General features: G+C 46.0%; 1 protein-coding gene across 2 annotated transcripts in view; it reads right to left on the minus strand.

Annotated features, from left to right (window-relative positions):
* Positions 1-18,726, minus strand: part of LOC4813049 (Ig-like and fibronectin type-III domain-containing protein 2) — a 72,903-nt gene that overhangs the window by 14,798 nt on the left and 39,379 nt on the right. For both annotated transcript variants that reach the window (XM_015187123.2, XM_015187124.2), the window contains exons 3-6: positions 1,885-1,978; positions 1,601-1,771; positions 1,392-1,529; positions 205-1,327 (exon numbers count right to left, since the gene is read on the minus strand). In XM_015187123.2, the coding sequence (XP_015042609.2) occupies positions 205-1,327; positions 1,392-1,529; positions 1,601-1,771; positions 1,885-1,978 (1,526 nt within the window). The remainder of the gene's footprint in view (positions 1-204; positions 1,328-1,391; positions 1,530-1,600; positions 1,772-1,884; positions 1,979-18,726) is intronic.

Here is an 18,726-nt window from a genome sequence, read left to right on the forward strand (position 1 = left end):
TTGGCATTTGGTAAAAACTCGTTCCACACAGCGTCGTCATTAGCAGGAATTCCAAAATGAGTGCCTTCAAATCCCTAGATATGTATGTAAAGTGATTGGAGAAATCTATGTTGGTGATGGGGATGGGAGTATTTGGGCCTAATTGGTTAATCAATTCATTGCAGGGGATGCAGAGATGGATTACAAATATTGGTGTGGACTTACTTGAACAAACTAAAGTCCAGGGACGTCAGCTTGCCAGCACACAGTGGAAAACAGGCGGAGGGAATGCCCCGAGAGCGGCAGCAGGGCGTATGATCAATGTTGTTCGCCAGACAGGTAAAGGTGATGTTCGACCAGGGAGCACAGACCATGAAGTCGGGCAGCGTGGCCAGATCGGTTTTCTGCGGATCGCACATCTTGTCCAGGCACATGCGGTGGGTCATGCCATTGTCCTCGCAGCACTGCCGGATGTCGGGCAGCGTGGGCATCATCTGTTTGTCGGTGGTGCCGGCCCGTGACTCTGCGGCCGAGGCACTCGTGTGGGTGAAGAAGCGCAGCCGTTCGCTCGGCAAGCTGGAACCGAACTCGTTGACAGCCGTCACGATCACGGCGTACATGGTGAGCGGGGTGAGGCCGTCGAGCTTCAGCTGGGTCTGGTTGGCGGGCACATTGTGCAGGGCCACAGACTCCGCCGAGTCCGCGGCCGTCCTGTGGACGATCTCGCCGCTCAACTCGTCCTCGTCGAAGCTGTGCAGGGTAGTCACGTTTACCGTGTAGCTGGAGACACGGTCCGTGAGCTTCTCCGGCGCCGTCCAGCCGATGCTCACGCTCGTCTCGCTGACGTTCTCGATGGTCACGAAGATGGGCATGCTCGGAATCAGCTGGACACCCTTTAGGATGCACTGCAGACCGCTGAGCGTGTGCTGGACACAGGAGACGCGCGTCTTCAGCCTGTCCGTGAATGGCGTGTACTCGCCCCGACACATGTCCTGGCACAGGTCCGGTATTTGCTTGTCCACGCAGCAGGGCACGTGATTGCGTCCGTCGGCCATGCATCGCACTATGCTGGGGAAGTCCTTCTCGCAGGCCTCCGGATCGATGCCCGTCGTCCCATCCAGGATGTTGTGTACGTTGCAGAAGCCCATGCACTGGGCCGAGACATTTCCGCGCTCGCAGCATTCTGTGAAGTCGTGGGTCACCAGCGGGGCCACCTGGCTGGGCCGCCAGAAGCTGCGATTGTCCTGCGCGTCAAGCGGCGGGGGCAGCAGGAACACGTCACTCGACTCGGCCGCGGACACATCCGTGCCATTGGTGGGCCCTCCTGTCGACGACTGCAGCTGCTTGACTATTGGGCAGATGGTGGTCAGCTTAAATTGGATGGGGAGGGGAATGGGAGGTTCCTCACTCACCTGTCAGTATGTGGATGCTGCGGAGGACCGGATCGGAGTTGAGCTCACATTTGTAGGCCCCCGAATCGCCGGCCTTGAGATTCTTGATCAAAAGCACCCAAACCTCACCGCCCGTCTCCAGATTCTTACCCTTTGGATCTGAATGGCAACACCAAATAATTGTGGTCGGTTACTGTTCTTGGGGGTTCGTGTGATGCATTAGGACTTACTCTCATCGTGCAGGATGCGCACACGATGATCCTTGGTTACCCGCACTGTGCCGGCGGTCAGAATCTCGTCACCCTTTTTCCATATCACTGTATTGTTGATGGAGTTCTCAGACACGACACAGGTTAACAAAGCATCTTTGCCTTCCAAGATAATTGATGGGCCGCCGGTTCCTACGAGACGGTAACGCATTGGTAATAACATTGTTTACTCAAGGACAAAGGACAGCCACGAGAGCTGCTCGTAAGGGGTCAAATTCATTCGATTATATCGTTAGTTGACTTACCAATAGGCACACCAGACTTAACATTCTTTAGTAGCACACATATCGTTATTACATGAACCAGTAGAAGCCTGAGCATTATTCCTTGTAGGATTCCCTGCAAGCAGACCATATAAATCGAAAAATTAAAGTCAACTTTAAAGAGGAGACCCATGGAAGAAGTTTCCACTCAAAACAACGAATATTTTTCAATCATTTTCAAGAGCGGAAAGGAAACATTCTGATATTGCAATAAATGGTCAGGTCAGGTGGAGCGCCAGAGGGGTGACAGGATGGTGGGGGTGGGGCTGGGATGGTCGACCTGGGAAATGCAGCCAATTGGGACCATTGGACGAAAGGACGAAAGAAGGGAACGATGCCTTCATCCACAAAACAGCTGGAAGAAGCGTCGCTTTGGCCCTGGTCTCCCATTGGTGTTGACGTCAACGTTGCCCCGAACATTTGATGTTTGAAAAATAACATCCAGGAAGCTCCAACAGGCCCCTCGCCACTCCCCACTCCCCACTCTCCTCTCTTTCAATACTTGCTCTCCCCAATGGTTTGGTTACCTGTTCGTTTATGGCCAACGTTTTTGGATTTTTGTTTAAAAATTCGAACGAGTTTCGCTCTTCTCCCGTTTTGAATACCCTGCATTCGTCGAGTACATGGGTGTATGGCATTAGAAAGTACTACATTAAATATCTATTCAATTATGTTATCATTAGTTCAGTTATATATCGTTCTTGCCAGCCACCAGCCATCGCGAGTGCGATGGAGATTTCTCTCGATTGCTATTGCTGGGTATCCAACAGTTGGACTGTTTTCGACTAAAACCTTCTTACTTTTTTGTCTTTTTTTGCGTATCGTTGATAAAATGTTTAACATTGCAATGGCAGTAGAAGGTTGGGCTTGACTGGCAGTGGGTGGGTGCCACCCGCAGGAGGGAGATTTGTTGAAATTGGTTCGTGCATTCCCAGAGAGGTGCTTGGGCACCTCTGAAGTTAGCTCTGTGTGGGTGTGTGTGTGCGTGGGCTTTTATCTGTGTGTGATCACCATGAACGTGAGCGCGTAACTGAGAATTTGTTGGCAGTTTTAGCGACAATTCCACGGGCATTCCATGCCAGCGGCGCGGCGCACACTGCCAGAAAATGCGTGTGGCTGGTGCACCAGTATTCAATTACAGAATCGGTCAATCGATTCCACCTGAACGCTCAGTGTAGACTGCAGACTGGCGGAACTTCCTCTGCAGCTGGCCATGTCCAGGTGCGGCCGTCGTCCATGACGTTTATCGTCAACATTGCCAGTGGGGGCTCTCTGCCCCCATCGGGCTGACAAACCGCTTAGCCGCCTGGCAGCGATGGCATTTGTTTGGCCATCATTGCATCGGGCGCTTCACCTCCACCCCCACCCACACCCACACCCGATCGACCCCTGCGTAATGTCACTTGTAGGGTATCGGAAGGGTCTAACTGCGGCTCAACAACAATAGCCAGCGGAGCTGTGTTCGGGGTCGGGGCCGGGGCCGGGGCCGAGGCCGACGCCGGGGCTGGGTTTTTGGCGGGTGGGGACGGAGACGGGCACGCGGCGGAACTGTACCTGCCTTTGTGCGCATCGAGCGCATTTCAAATTGAATTTACAAAGTGCGAACGCAGGGCACGCACTTGGCCGCACACAGAAAAGCTCAGAGCTGGTGTCGTGACACGGCATCCTACCCGGAGAGAGAAGATTGAGTTACAGCCAGGCAGTCAGGCAGGCAGCCAGGCAGACGCACACACAGCATCACCTTTTGTCCCAGATATCCCATTCATAAATTCCACCAGGAGGAGAGGGTTCTCTGGGCCCTCAGTCTTGGCGCGAGCTGCTCAATTGTAAAAGTGACAAATTTGATTAAATTATAGCGCTATTGCAAAACGATTTATCTTTCGCTGCACTTTGCCAGGCCATGCTCCGTGCTCCAAGTCATGGAATCTCTTTGCCACCCACTTAATTAATTGTTTTTGCTTTTGCTCTCTTGCTCTCTTGCTGTCGCTGTTTCTGTTTCTGTTGCTGTTGCTGTTGCTCTCGCTGCCATTTTCCGCACATTCATCCAGACACGCACATACCCACACATATGTACACATGTATGTATGTGCGTCACGCTGTTGCCATCTATTTGTCTTCATCCACCCACTCTGCATCCTCGTGCCTCCCCCCTTTATGCCACCGTGTCGTTACGTCTCGTCTTGTGTTGTGTTGTGTTGTGTTGCGTGTCTGTCAACGTTCAGCTCGTTGACGTTGTAAGTAAATTGTATAACGTGGCGTATGTGTAATATGATATGCATGCTTCGATTCTGAGCGTTGCGCTCTGTTTGGGACTCTCTTGAGGGCTTTGCTTGGTTCCGTTCTGTTCTGTTCTGTTCTGCCCTTTCTGCTCTTCTCTGTTTTGCTCTGCTCGTTGAAGATGATGTGGTAATCAGTTTTGATTTTATTAGCACAACAGCAACGGAGAAAGCTGCCACTCACGCGCACGCCACACGCCGCACCCCGCACGGAGCGGTATGCGTCTTAAATATTTTTTATGGTACGCTTCCCTGGGCTTTCCTTCCGCCGCTCCCCGCCGCCTTGTCAAGTGGCACACATCAATGCCATCTTGCCACGCCCCCCTCCTGCCGGCTTGGGGGCTTTGATGCAAGAGTCATAATTGTTAATGAAATTACTTATACGTTTTTGACTTAAGCGGTAAATGGTGCGCTTAGTTGACTGCTTTAATTAAATTTCGGTGATTGGCAATGTGTCAGAGGGCGCAGCGCCACGTAAAAATGTTGCAAGCTCGAGTCGAAATTTTCTCTCTCCGTCTCCGTCGCCCTAGCGGAATGTGTAAAATCCTAATTAATTCAATTTGTCAGCAATTCAAGCCAATTACGTTTTAATCAATGTAAATGCTGGATTTTCCTCAGATGTTAATTTGAACGTGGTACAAAGGCATGTTCTGTTTAATATTTGAACGGGAAATGGTTCAAGGAAGTTTTCTATTAGATAAAAGTTGCAAATTAGCACGTACCCCGGACTAGGAGAAGACAGACTATAGATAAAACACTATAAGTATGGTTCGAAGGTTCTGTAGAACGGATCACAGTATGAAGGGAAAGTTATGCTGCCCAGTGATTGGTACCACATTCGGATACCTTGGATTCACTTCACTATTAAAAACCCATTCCTAAGCAATTCCCAGGAAACTCCACGGAACATTCATTAAGTGCATAAATTAGCATATCTCCATCTCCAGCGTATCTGTGCGTTGGGAACTTTTTTGTGTGTTTTATTACTCGATATTTTCCGGCCAGTCCCCGTCACTAATTAAGGAAGTAAGCACACACATTAATGATAACGCGGGGACACCCCTCTCTCCGCTCAAGGTAAATGAGCCAAACAAAAAATAAAATCCCGAGGAAAACAAGAAAAAACAAGGAAAAGGGAGCGCAAAAATAGTCCCCAAGAAGACATCATAAAGAGACCCGACCCCAGCAGCACATTAAGTAAATTAAACAAAAGAACAAAAAAAAATACAAAAAATAGGAAGAGTGTGGAGCTGTGGAGCTGTGGAGCAGTGGAGCCGTGAAGTGAGCAAAAAGAAAAGGACATTTACACATTCTTTTATAACATGGCCAAGACAGACAAATGACAGCCGGGACAAGGTGGGAAGGACGCCAGGACAACAGGCAGGACGGAGCCGAAGAAGGGGCCGGGCAATTGCCCGACCAGATATACTTCATGATAAATAAAATACACCGCAAAACATTTTAAAAGCCAACCGACAACACTTTCCACTTTGCTGCTAATTTAAAGTTAACACCAAAAAGTCGCAGCCACTAGGAAATGGTAAACTTAGAGACTCAGCGCAAAGTGATGCTGGAAAAAAGGGAACGGGAACGGGAACGGGGCGGCTTCTGCCCCATCGAGGGTTGCCACAGCTGACACTCCAACTGTCTTCCTGTCGTCTGTCCGTCCGTCCATTCTGACCAAGTCTGTCCTGTGTCTGTGTCCGTGTCTGCCTGTGTGGGGCTTTGGCTGGGACTACTTTATGGCCTTTGCTTTGCTGTTGTGCTTTTCTTGCAGAGGGTATTATAATTGGCAGAGGCATTATAGTGCTGGTCAAAATTTGCACTCCTCTCAAGAAAGTACTGCTCTCCACAGTACTTCGCTCCGACTCCGGCCCTCCGTCCTTCCCTCCGTCTGGCTTGGATCTATACAAAAGTAGAATCTCAGTTTTTCAATAGGCAGTTGGAATCACCAAGATTGATTCATTGAATATTATAGCCGCCTTGGGATTAATTGGATTTTGAGCAGCTTTCAACTCGGCAACAAAGCATCAATGGAAATGAATTAAAACTCAACGAAAATCCCTGATGTAAAATTATTGTTCGATTTCCTACATTTTTATATTTAAAGATCAGTTGTTCCAAGGAAAAGTTAAGGCAAATTAAAGTATCAATTTTCCATCAGAATACTGAAGGCCCTTTGGATACGGCCAGGGTATTTAAAGGTTCGGCAAACCTGCTTTGCAAGTTCTTTTTTTTTGTTTTGGTTTTTTTGTTTTTCTTGTTTTTGGGTCCGTTTTTCCTGTTTGGTTTGTTGAGCAAGGTAATTTTTCTTAATTACCGCAAAATGTTTACCTTGTTGCTTGTGTTTTGGCTCTGCCAGTTTTCTGTATGCGTGTGTGTGTGTGTGTGTATTTTTGGGGAAACCCAGATAAGGTCCGCATCCCTCATACAACCCATAGATTCTGCACTCTTGTGTAAAGGTGTAAAATATTTTCCAACAACAACAACAACAGAAACAGCATCAACAAGACGTTACATTGTTATGGTTTGGTGTTTTTAAGCAGCTTTGTCCCCCCACTTCCCCCCTTTATCACCTGTTCGGTGCCATACCAAAGACCCCAGAGCCAGTGCCAGTGCCAGCGCCAGTGCCAGAGCCAGATGCAGACCCAGTCCCAGTTCGTTTCATGTTTTCACACGCCCCGAAGGAGAGAAGAAAAAAAAAGAAGGGGCAGCAGCAAAAAGTAAAAGTGTTGCATACTTACCAGCGGCGACAAGCTCTTAAGCAGAGAGAGACAGATATAAATGAACAGAGGGAGATGGCGAGACAGAGTGAGAGAGAGAGAGAGAGAGAGAGGGCAAGGTGAGTGCGGCTGGGCTCTTGAGCTGAGGTAAGGTAAGCCGGAGAGACCTACAAAACACACACTTTTTCTAATGGCAAACAAAAATTGAAACTAATGTTCATAGCTATGCATATTTCTGTTGCTGCTTGTGTTCTTGAACTTGACTAAAAAGAGAAGAGCTTGAAGTCGACCAAGAAAAAGAACAAGAACAAGCAAAAGAACAAGAAAAAACACTGTCAACCTTTTTCCGTCCACTGTTTGTAGTTGGGGGAAAGGTAAAAGAATGCTTAGGCCTTTTGTTGGCTTTTCCTGTTTGCTGTTTCAGGCGGGGGTAGAAAATATGATAATAAACCGACAAAAAATTACTCATACGCAGTGTGTGTGGGTGTGGATGTGGGTGTGGATGTTGGTGGGAAAAGTTGTGTAAAACTTTTAGGCAGAGCGATAAGGCGACAAAAGACCAACTGAAACAACCACAGAAAACTTTATGTTGTGTTTGCCTTGTGGCTTAGACCAGGTCCGAGCAGAGCGGACATACATATATGCTAGTGCTCAAATATAATATAATATAAATGTTAGTTTTGGAGCACAAACACCTTGATTAAAGACTTGATTTGTGGGAATGCTCGCTTGTGGAGATGTAGATACACAAATTATCACAAATTTATATTAAGAACATCCACGGACAGGCTTCAGAGCTAAATTATTCAGATGCCTTTCTGCCAAAAGTTTGTAATTAAAATTAATAGCGAGTACTGGGGGAAAACCGCCGACAAGAGCCAAAAGCAACCGCGGAAATCGGCTTGCGGCATTAAGCTGCCAAAGGAAGAGGTTCTGAACAAAAAAGAAATTTGTTTTGGCATTAAAACAAAATCAACACACCTCAATGTAAAAATCTCCCAAAAGAGGCATTAAAAAAAGGTGGCACAGAGCGGCACAGATGCTGGGAACGGCGAGAGAGCCAAGCCCGGCCAACAACAAAGGCCCAAAGCATAATGAACAAAAACAATACGAGTATGAACAAAAACAGAAGGCGGAAGAGTGTTTTGGAGGAACGAATGGAATAGCGGATGACCAGCACAGCATTCAATCTCCTGTGACTTCAATTCAACCCAAAATACTATGAATATATTTCCAAAATTGTACTCGAGCTTAATTGGATGTGTTTTGCTTTAAATTTTTGATTAAACATCAAAAATACAAATTCGATTTTTCTCTTCTGAGGCCTCGGTATTTGTATTCCCTCTTTATTCCTTTCCTGCCTTGGCAGTGCATCCGATCAAATTTCTCAGAGTGCGGATAATTGCAAAAGGTATATGTAGACATCCTCGAAACCCTTCTTCCCAGCAAATACAGCGCTTAAAAATGGCTCTCAAAATATAACAATAACAGAGGCAGAGGCATTAAACAAGTATGCCACAAAAAAGGAGAATAAAGTATGAGAAAAAAGGAGAGATAGGAAAAAGATTTACTTTAAAATATATTTACATATGCAAATGCCAAGAGGGCGGTGGGGCCTGTGGGTGCTCTGGGGGCTGTGAGGGGCTGTGGGGGTGAGTCTAAGCAAGCATGTGAGTATTTGTAAATCTGGCATAATTGCATGCGTCTGTGCCTGTGTATCTGTGTGTGCATGAGTGTTTTTCGGATTGTTTATTTTGTTTGCACATTTCGCTGCGCAAAGAAGCAAAACTTTTTATGCATTTTTTTATCCACACACATACATAATTCGCCTTCGAGCGTAAATGCACAATAATAATAATAGCAACAACATCAAAAACAGCCATAACAATCACAAAAAAAAGGAGCAGCAGCAGCACAAACAGTGACAACAATGCCTCAACAATTCTCAATGTTGAAGGCAACAATACAAAAGCAAAAGGGGCAGCAGCCACACCAGCCCAGAGCAGAGCAGAGCAGCGCAGAGCAGAGCAGCGTAGAGCAGAAGGATGGCCCAATCCCCATCCAACCAAAACGAACAGAACCCAACAGAACCAAGGAACTGCCAGGTCCAGCTACAGCTCCAGCTACAAGGACAGCGACAACGACAGCGACAGCTACAACATTGATTTTACATTTCCGCCGCTTTGCTTGCTAACTTCCGCTGCTGATTCTGATTCTGCTGCTACTGCTGCTGCTGCCTCTGACTAGCGTTGCACTTGGCATGACAGCATTTTTGTTTCATATCCATGTGCCACAATGGCACATATGCCATCTCCCATCCCCCACTCCCCCACAACAGCTCGCATAACAGGACCGTGCCCCCTCAGTGCCATGCAAAAAAGAGGGTTTCGGCGTCTGATTGCAGGCTTTTCCTAAAGTAAACGACAGTTGCACTTCGGTGGCAAATAAAGATGCGAAAACTAAAGAGCCAAACTGAAAAAAGGACTCAAAAGATGATGTTCTTATTGTTAATCTATGGAATGAGGGAATCTGTTCTGGTAGTCGAGATCAGCATATGAACCAAGGAACCAACAGAGAGTCCACTTAAAGTGATTAAGGATCTCCCTGGGGAAGAACCACTCAACGGAGAACCTTCTATCGTGAGCCATGATTACACTTAGAATCAGAAAATTGTTCTCCCAACTGGCGATCGGAATCGAACCCATTAATAATGCCCAAAGGAAACTTTTCCAGAAACAACATTCAAGCCATTTCCTGGTCTACTTCGGGTCAAAGTTTCCTTTTCAGACGGGTATTTGTGCGGCTGCTGTATCTGCATTCATTCATGATTGTATGCATGTAACCACTTCAGACTTCTAACATGTTGCTGCCACTGCCGCTGATGCTACAGAAGCATAAGCAGGGGCAGGAGCAAAAGCAGAAGCAGAACAACTTGAACCAAGTTGTAAAGAGCATGGAAGAGCAGTGCCAGTGCCAGTGCCAGTCCCAGTCCCAGTCCCAGTGCCAGTTGGGGCTTTGGCTTTGCGTTTGCGTTTGGCTTTTGCCAGTTGTTTGTAGTAGTTTGCAACAAATAAAATATATAACTCTCCAAAAAACAAGCCGCAAACATATAAGTACAGTCAAGTTGGGGCTGTGTGTGCGTGCGTAGTGTTAACTGAAGTGCTTACCAGGCCAACAGCTACAAGTTGGCTAAGTCGGTAAGCTCGAAAAATGGCAACAGCCGACGGCGCTGACGTTGACGCTGACGCCGATGCTGATGCTGAAGAACTCCTGCCGTTGACGAAAACTGACGAAGTTCCTCCCATACGGATGCAGTTACATGGGCCCCTGCCGGCCCCCTGCCTCCTGCCCCTTGCCACCTACCCCTGCCTGTGCGTTGGTGTGTGGTTAGAAATTAGATTTACTAGTTTCCCGACAAACCCAAAAGCCTCCAGCTCCCCACCCTTCCAAAAAGTACCAAAAACTCCATCTAAGCCAAACAACTTTTCCACAAAAAAAAACCCCCCCCAAAAAAGTTACGAGTGTTGGATCGTTTGGGCCGAAAATCCGGATACCCTTGAACCATATATTCCCAGATTAAATGCAGTACATTAAACTGAAACCCAGCAAGTTTTGGGTTTACGAGTACGATCCTTGAGGTCTATGGCGTGAAAAATTGTAGCTGGACATCTTCGGGGCAAAGCAACAAGTCTTAAAGGGCTTACCCCGAAGAAGACGATCGGCAAACGTATGGTCCCCTCCTTTAGGGTATAAAAATCCAACTAAAACAAATGCTTGCCGTACCCCGTTGTACTATTAAATCTACCCATGGGACTGTTGACTTTTTGGCTTGTTCGGGAGGCAACATTTCTGTTGTTCTTCGGGCCAAATTGGTTGTGCAAACACAGCCACACGGCCACACAGTACAACAAGAACAAGTGGATATCAATAAAATATTTCTCCTTTGCTCCTCATATCTCTCACCGAACGGACGACTTAATCACTTGGAAGCATCGGTGGGTCAGTGCAGATACATCTATATATGTACATATGTATGTATGTATGTCTGCGTGTGGGAATGTGTGTGTGTGTTGGAAAAGTGTTGCAAGTTTATGGTCGGTCAGCAAAGAAAGCTGAAAAAAGTTGAGAAAACGAAAACTTTTATTGCGGACATTTGTGACAGTCGTCCAGTCCGAGCCTGTAAGTGGTTTCGTGGGAGAGGGATCGGAGATGGTTTCCAAAAAACTTTGATGGCCCAATTCGGTCATTGAAAATCAAGTGAGATGTGAAGATATGAAGAATCTATTCCCTAATACATTGGACACGTTCTCTCGGCTAAGCGGAGGGCGCTTAGTGGCAGCGGCAAAGGGCATTAAAGGTGGCAGTCGGAACATGGAAAATTTATGTATAAAATAAATTATACAAAATCTATTAATTTATTTAGCAAATCAGTCAGAACAAATCAGAGTGCTAAAGTTTCTCTAGAAGCGGAATCTTTCATTAATCCGATTATTTTAAATTTAAATTTGTATTTAATGATAACTTAATCGTAGCGCTTTCCTTGAGATTATGCCTGTAATTAAATTTAGCTCTTATAAAACACTTAAAGTTAGAGCAGGATGCACACTAAGACATACTTCAGACTTTGAATGAGTGTCTATAATGCGCCCGAAGGCTGTAAAATCTAATTATGAATCACCCCATCATGAACCAGCACCAGAACGTGTCCCGGAAAAAGGGAAAGGGAGGCGGAGGCGCAGGCGGAGGCGGAGGTGGAGGTGGAAAAAAGTAACCAACCTGATTTCAAATAGCAATTACATTCATTTTACTCAAGTGCAACATGCACTCAGCGCGCTAAACTTTGGTTCAACAAAATTTCTGCATCAATGTGCAAAGGAAGCCGCCATCCCCGCCATCCCTGGCATCCCTGGCATCGTCGGGGCTGAAACTGAAGCCTGAAGGCAGCCATTGCGGAAAGTCAACCGCGACCAAAAGTGCCAGGTTCGTGTCTCAGTATTAGAGTATCCGTGTGCCCCAGCGTGTGCCCGTGTGCTAGTATGAGGTGCTAATGAGCTGCAGTTTGCAGTCAGTGAAGATGTTAGCAGGCAGCCATTTTGCAGTTACCTTACCCAACTTTGGCTTCAGCCTCGGCCTCGGCCTCGGCCTGATGGGGCTGCCGCTCGTGCTGACAGCACTTAAAAGCTTTGTGCCACACACACACACACACACACACAATCCCCCCTGCTACCTGGCCCGCCTGGTGACGCGTGTTTATGCCGTTGATATTTTTGACATTTTCGTTTGGCATTCTCGTTATTGTTACTGCACTTTATATAAGAGTTGGGTTGCTGTGGTGCTGTTGCTCTTCTTGCCGATGCATTATTTTCATTTATGTTTTAATTAAAATTTCACATGTCAACGATTTTTCGAAGGTGACTGTGACTGTAGATATGTACACACACACACACACACACACACATCGTATGTATGCACTGCGTGGGCTGGGATAGGCTACTGCCAAATGAATGACTTTTTCATTTCCTCAGCCAACTCTCGTATCCGCTCAACATATTCCCACTTCCTCTTTACTCCTATACGAGTGCCGCCGTACATAGACACGGTACTCGTACAGTACAAGGGTGCCGTACCCTGTACTCGTTCAGATCTACAGGCTGCCTGCCTGCCGGCCTGTCTGACTAATTCCTGGATCTCAGCGACTATCAGGAGGAGATCAAGTTCCTTCAAAGACGGACTGTGCCATTGTCCAGGTATGACAGGTATGTCTCACCATCGAGCGTCTAAAATCAATCCGAATAGGGGGTATCTTGCAGTCGGAATGTGGTCTATAGATTTTGTACTTGTAGTTCAGTAGTTTTTCTTTTCGAGCTTTCGTGTTGCCGTTGCCGTCGCCGTCGCCAACGCCGTCACCGTCACCGTCGCCGTCGTCATCGTCGTGTTCATGTCGGCGGCTGCTGTCAGCTGCATTTTCCGACGGCAACTGTGAAATACAGGGTTTTTCCAACACCCACCCACCTACCCACCCACTCATTCACCGGCTCTCGCTTTATTTTTGTTGCATTTTTGCTGCTGCTGCTGCTGCTGCTGCTGTTGCTACTGCTGCTGTGCTTGTTTCCAATCTATCAAGTCCCGGCATCAACTATCGATGATTTTACTAACTGGGTAACTATCACACAGGGTGCACCCACAGGCCACCCCGTCCCTGTCTCGCGTACAGCGCCCTCAGGTTTTTTGTTCCGCTGACATGATGCGCGTCAATTAAAATACGGAAAATGAAAAAGGTTTCCATGCATTGGCCATGATTCGCCGGGAATCAGCGGGAAATATTTTAATCGACTTTTATATGGATTGGCGCTGCCATAGACAGTCGGTCGTGACTTTCTTTAAATCCCTTTGAGCGATAAAGTTTTATGATGTTCTCGAGTGCCGGGCCATAAATCAGGCTGGATCAGGTTTAGTTCATTCGCAACTGTTTTTGTTTAAGACTTGTCTGGAGATTATAGATATATACATACTAGTTTATATATGGTTAAAAATAGCACGTAAAACATTTAATTTGCTGTGCAACCAATGGCGGCAGATCTCGCCTTTGTTCACTTTCCTGTCGGCCAATATTTACCCAAGTCTGTGTTTTTATAATTATATAAAGGTTTTTTCCCAGTATAATGGTTTTAATAATGTAATCCCTGAAGCTGTTTGTCCACCTCATGTGGCTGACACGAACCAATTGTTTAATAAACAAATAGCAAACAGAACTGAAAAAACTCCTTTGCAGGCGAACTAAAACAGAAAAAATAATGAATAAATAAAAACATTCCCATTGCATTCCCTAATCGAATTAATTAAAATTATTTTTATTGCTTATAGAAAATTGCATGTACATGCCAGAACGAAAAAAAAAAACGAACAAAACAAATACTCGTTGAGTCGACTTGGAAATGCTCTCAATAAACATGGTATGGATGGTATGGTATACACAATTAAAGGAAATAAATCTGCAAACAATCTATTTATCTTATCCATTTGGGGTGCCCGTGGGTCATGGGTCATGGGCCTTTTCCGTCGTTTAATTAAAATTTCAAAATGCAAATCAAAATGTTGCCCATTGTCCAGGCAGCGCGTCGGAACTATTAATCAAAAACCCATTAACGATTTTCAAGCATCTGGCGCGGTGGCCCCAGTGGACCCCCTTCGAGCCCGGCTCGCACTGATTAAATGCAATTAATTTTCTGTCAGCAACAATTGTGCCTACACTTTAACCCGAGCCAGAGCCATAGCCAGAGCCAGAGCCAGGGACAGGCCAGAAACAAGCGAAACAAAATGTTGCACATAAAATAAAATGAGATGAGGCTTCTTGCCTGAAATCAGTTGCAAAATGGCATTGGAGAAAATTAACAAATAAATACATGAGTGAGCAAAATGAAATAAAAATACAAACGGTGGACAGCAGAGAAATGTAAATACTCGTACAAGTTGTTGAACATTAACTTTGTTTCGGGGCAATAAAAAGATATTTTTAATTAAAACGAATGGCACAAGACGAAGTTTGAATGCGCTGGAAAATATTTACCAAGTTTTCACGGGAATTTAATGCTCATGGAAATGTCATCAGAAGTTGATTTAAAAAAAAAAGAAAAAATCAATATTCCGTCTAGTTTTTGCAACTCAATTCAAAGTCCTCAAGGCGTTTGTTTATAGTTCATGATTGGGCTGGGGGAGGGAGCTACTACAATATAACCAAATGATTCCACAAATCAATTCAAATGGCAGTCTGTCGAAAGTGCGGATTCAAAACCACTTTAACTATGCAAATAATTAATCATGAAACGTCAGATGGCCAGTCTGGCTGGAAATGTAGGAAGCGGATAGATATGTATGTATTCCGATTCCATTTCGAAAACCAGCCGAAATGAAACCCACTTGGCTTGGCTTGGCTTGGCTTGGCTTGGGGCCATCTTCGGCCAGTCAGTTGTCAGCGTTGTCAGCGTTGTCAGAGTGCTCCAACTGGCATTGCCAATAGCATTTGGTTTTAACACGTTTCAGTATTTCTGTTTCTGTTTCTGTTGCTGTTTCGGTTTCTGTTTCTGTTTCGGTTTCCGTTGCTGTTTTGCTCGTCGATTTTTAATGAGAAAAGGGTTTGTGGCGGGTTCTTTAATCACGAAATCCAGGGACAGGCCATCAGTCAAAGTAGAGGCTAATGGTTTATTTATACACAGACAGGACTGGGGAATTAAATTGCAATTTAACTCGGAGAATAAATGCTGAATGCGGTTTGTATTCATTCCTTTTATTTAGGACGTCTTTAACTGGACTAAGCGGGATTCCCTTGGCAGAGGAGAGCACACTACATTAAGCAAAGATCATTATAATCTTTTGCAGCAAGTAGAACCTTGCACCATGAGCAACCAGCAACCAGCGAGCCACACGGAGAGAAAACTGTTGCATACAACTGGGAATGCCAGAGTAAAGGATGGGGAAGTGTTGCCCGCTGTTGAGCCATCGAAAATGCGAGAAAATTTACTCACTAACTCATTCATTCATTCACTCGCTTAGTCGCTGAGGTGCAATCTGTTTACTCAATAATTTGCACCAAAATAAATGCAAATTTTGCCGGGGAACGTCCAGGTCCCCCAGCGAGCGGCAGACTGGAGTGCACTCTGCCGGAGTACTGGACTCGCTGACGTTGCGCATACGCAGCGTTGTATGCAAACTATCCACCAGAGAGATGGATAAGTGGGGGAGGGCTGGATAAAGGCAGAGGGGCAGCCAGAGTCGGAGTCAAAGAAAAGTTCCCTCGTAGCTGCTCCTTTTGCTGCTGCTGCTGCTGTTGTTGTTGCACAGCAACAAAAAGTTGATTTATAAACAAACTTTTGCGGCGCAAAGTTGGATTCGGACCGTCAACAAATAGAAAAGAAAAACATGCTCACCAAATGGCCAACGAAAGTTAAAAGTACGCCAAACCATTCGACCAGATGCCGTCTCTGGCGCGTGTTTCCCTCATTTTCGGGGCGGTGGGGTGTGCTTTGCTCTGCTTTGCTCTGCTGTGGTGTTGCAAATCCTAAAATACTATACACAATAGCTGTTTGCAAGAGTTGGAGCGAAATCAGCATAAAATGCGAAGCGAAAAAATAAATAACTACGCATCATTGAAAGCATTCACAAGTTAAATAATAACGCGACCAGCTACAAAAGCACAAATAAAGTAGTTGAGTGCCTGAGCCTGAACCCAGCCCCCCTCCACCCGCCCCTTCTGAACTGAAGTCATCACGCAATTGGGAACTGAATGGATACGTATAGAAGATGCCGGCAATATGCACAGAGAGCGAAGGAGCCAGTGGAGCCAGCAGAGCACTGCGAGAAAATTGGCATTCGACTCAAAGGCAAGGTACAGTCAGACTAGTTATCGGCATGGCAAAGGATACCTTGAGTAATACGATTGGCGTTGAACAATGCAAGGTGTGAGCACTCCACTTCAAGCCAATTGATTGCATCCGGAATTTCCTGCAAGTGCAGTCCTACCAGGCCAAGACAGCCACGATTCTTTCGCTCAGTGGCAAAGTAGCTGGAAAGAACTAAATAAGAAGCACTCCCCCCATCCGCCAGCAGCTCCCACGCCCCACCAACACCCAAAGAAAAACCTAACCACTCTTCCGCACAGCGAGTGGAGTGCGGTAAAAGTCCTCAGTCAAATCAGTTGTTGGCACGATTTTTGCAGGCAAAAATAAACCGAAAAAAAAAAGATGGGGATGATGAAAAAAAAATAAAGTTTTGAACCAGCCAGCAAGCAGAAGCAAGCCAGCAGGACGGCAGAAAATCAGAAAGACAGCCGAGCAGCCGAGCAGCCGAGCAGAGGGAAAGATGGGCAGACGAGCAGGCGGGTAACCAACGCACAATCGACAAGTTCTGCGCGTTGCCTTAACTTCTGCCACAAAATTTTAGTTTCCGGCTTTTGATGGTTTGGTTGCATGCCGCTCGTCTTCGGCTGCCTGCCTGCTCAGAGCTTTATGCTTTCAGAGTCGGAGTCGGCGTCGGAGTCGGCGTCGGAGATGTGTTGGCTGTTGCTTATTTGATTTTCCCTTTGGCTCTTGTTGCACCACTAGAGAGAGGGTGACGGACACAAGAGCATGTGTACCGCAACACCCAGTCAAAGCCGGTCGGCCCAACCGAAACAAATACGCAAAATTTTTTTGTAATTTTCCAAGTTATAAGCGAATATCTTCAGCCAAAAGCACAGAGCGAAAGCAAAGTTGGCGCCTCCCAAAAAGCCACTTGAGAAGCAGCTTTAAGCCAACAAAAAACCACCAGCAACAGCAACAGCAGCAGCAACAAAAGCAAAACCAACTTTGAACAATTTGGCAAGAGATGAAGCCCGAGAGCAAGGGAGCAAGGGAAGATGGCCCCGTCCCTGGGCAGATGGGGAGCAGCTGATGTCTGAGTCTTAAAATGAAAATGAATGAGAAACCTTTTTGGCCCCAGTTGATTGAAAGTGTTGAAACGGTCTTTCGGGTCAGCTGTCAGGGGCATTAACAGAGCAACGAAATTGTATCGGGGATTAGTGCTAAATGATATTTAGATATTGATAGTTTCGGACACTGGATGTACTCTGCACTCATGCCAAATGGACGTTGACGAAATTGTTGTGGATGCTCGCTCTTGTCCTACTGTCTCCGAATATTTTGGCGCTAAGCCATTCGGACATGTCGAGGCTTAGGCATAATCGATGAATGTTGTTCTCGTGTGGATGGACAGGGCTAAGAGTGTCTTAGACTATTCCTCCGACGATTGATGCCCCACAGATTGGTAAGCATACCACAAGAGACATTCATTGCGACCAATCTGAGTTGTGAAATCGATAATCAGTTGCCTGTACTCTATTTGTGGCTGCTATGAAAACATAAATAAAAGTGCAGTGAACCACCACAATCTGTCTTGAAAGAACACACACTTCCAATCAGAACCAGCTCCTGTTCACCGGCTCTCGAAGAGACCTCATAAATCTGGAGTCAGGGGCCAGCGTTATAATCATCATCAGGCCATAAAGTATTGTCTGCTCCAACAGGTAAATAAGAAAACTTTTACCTCACTCAACTTGGGCCATAAACAGGCCCAGACCAGACCAGACCGGAGCAGAGCAGAGCAGGGGTCCCGGCCAGGACAAGTCAAGCCAAGCAGATGACGTTGGTCAAGCCAAAGTTGGTCCACACTCTCCGGGTATTTTGCAATTAAACAAAAACCAAAGAGAAGCCAATAAAACTTTGACCACTTGAGCAAGGAAGAGCGGACTCGAACTCGAACACGCCAACACTAACACCAACACCAACACCAAGCCAAGCCAAGGCCAGCACCGGCGGACAGACACGCATTGAAAGCTCCGAATAATAATTACTAGAAAATGAAATTCCACATTTTATATAGAGAATATGTTGGATGCCTGCTTTTTGTGGAGTCGACAGAAAGTTTGACACGACCGCCCCCCTCGAGCAGAACGCACCAAATGCAAATAATATTCTGGGACACAGACAACAACGAAGGTTTTTGTTTACAAATGGAAATCGGTTTAGCAAAAACTTTCGGCATTACGTGTATGGTGGCCAAAAACGAGACACAAATGAATGTCAACTTTTTATATCCCGCCATATTTGTTGCCATAGGAATACGTTGTGCACACAGTATTCATGTCGGATATATGTATACACGGCGGACACGGACAGAGCACAAACATATACATGTACGAGTATGTATGCATTCTCGAACAGTGCAAATAATAAACAAAGCTATGGTAATTTTTCTGCTTAGTTTAATAGATTATTTAGTTAGTTTCAAACGGA

This window comes from Drosophila pseudoobscura, chromosome X (assembly GCF_009870125.1).
Source record: "Drosophila pseudoobscura strain MV-25-SWS-2005 chromosome X, UCI_Dpse_MV25, whole genome shotgun sequence".
NCBI lineage: Eukaryota > Metazoa > Arthropoda > Insecta > Diptera > Drosophilidae > Drosophila > Drosophila pseudoobscura.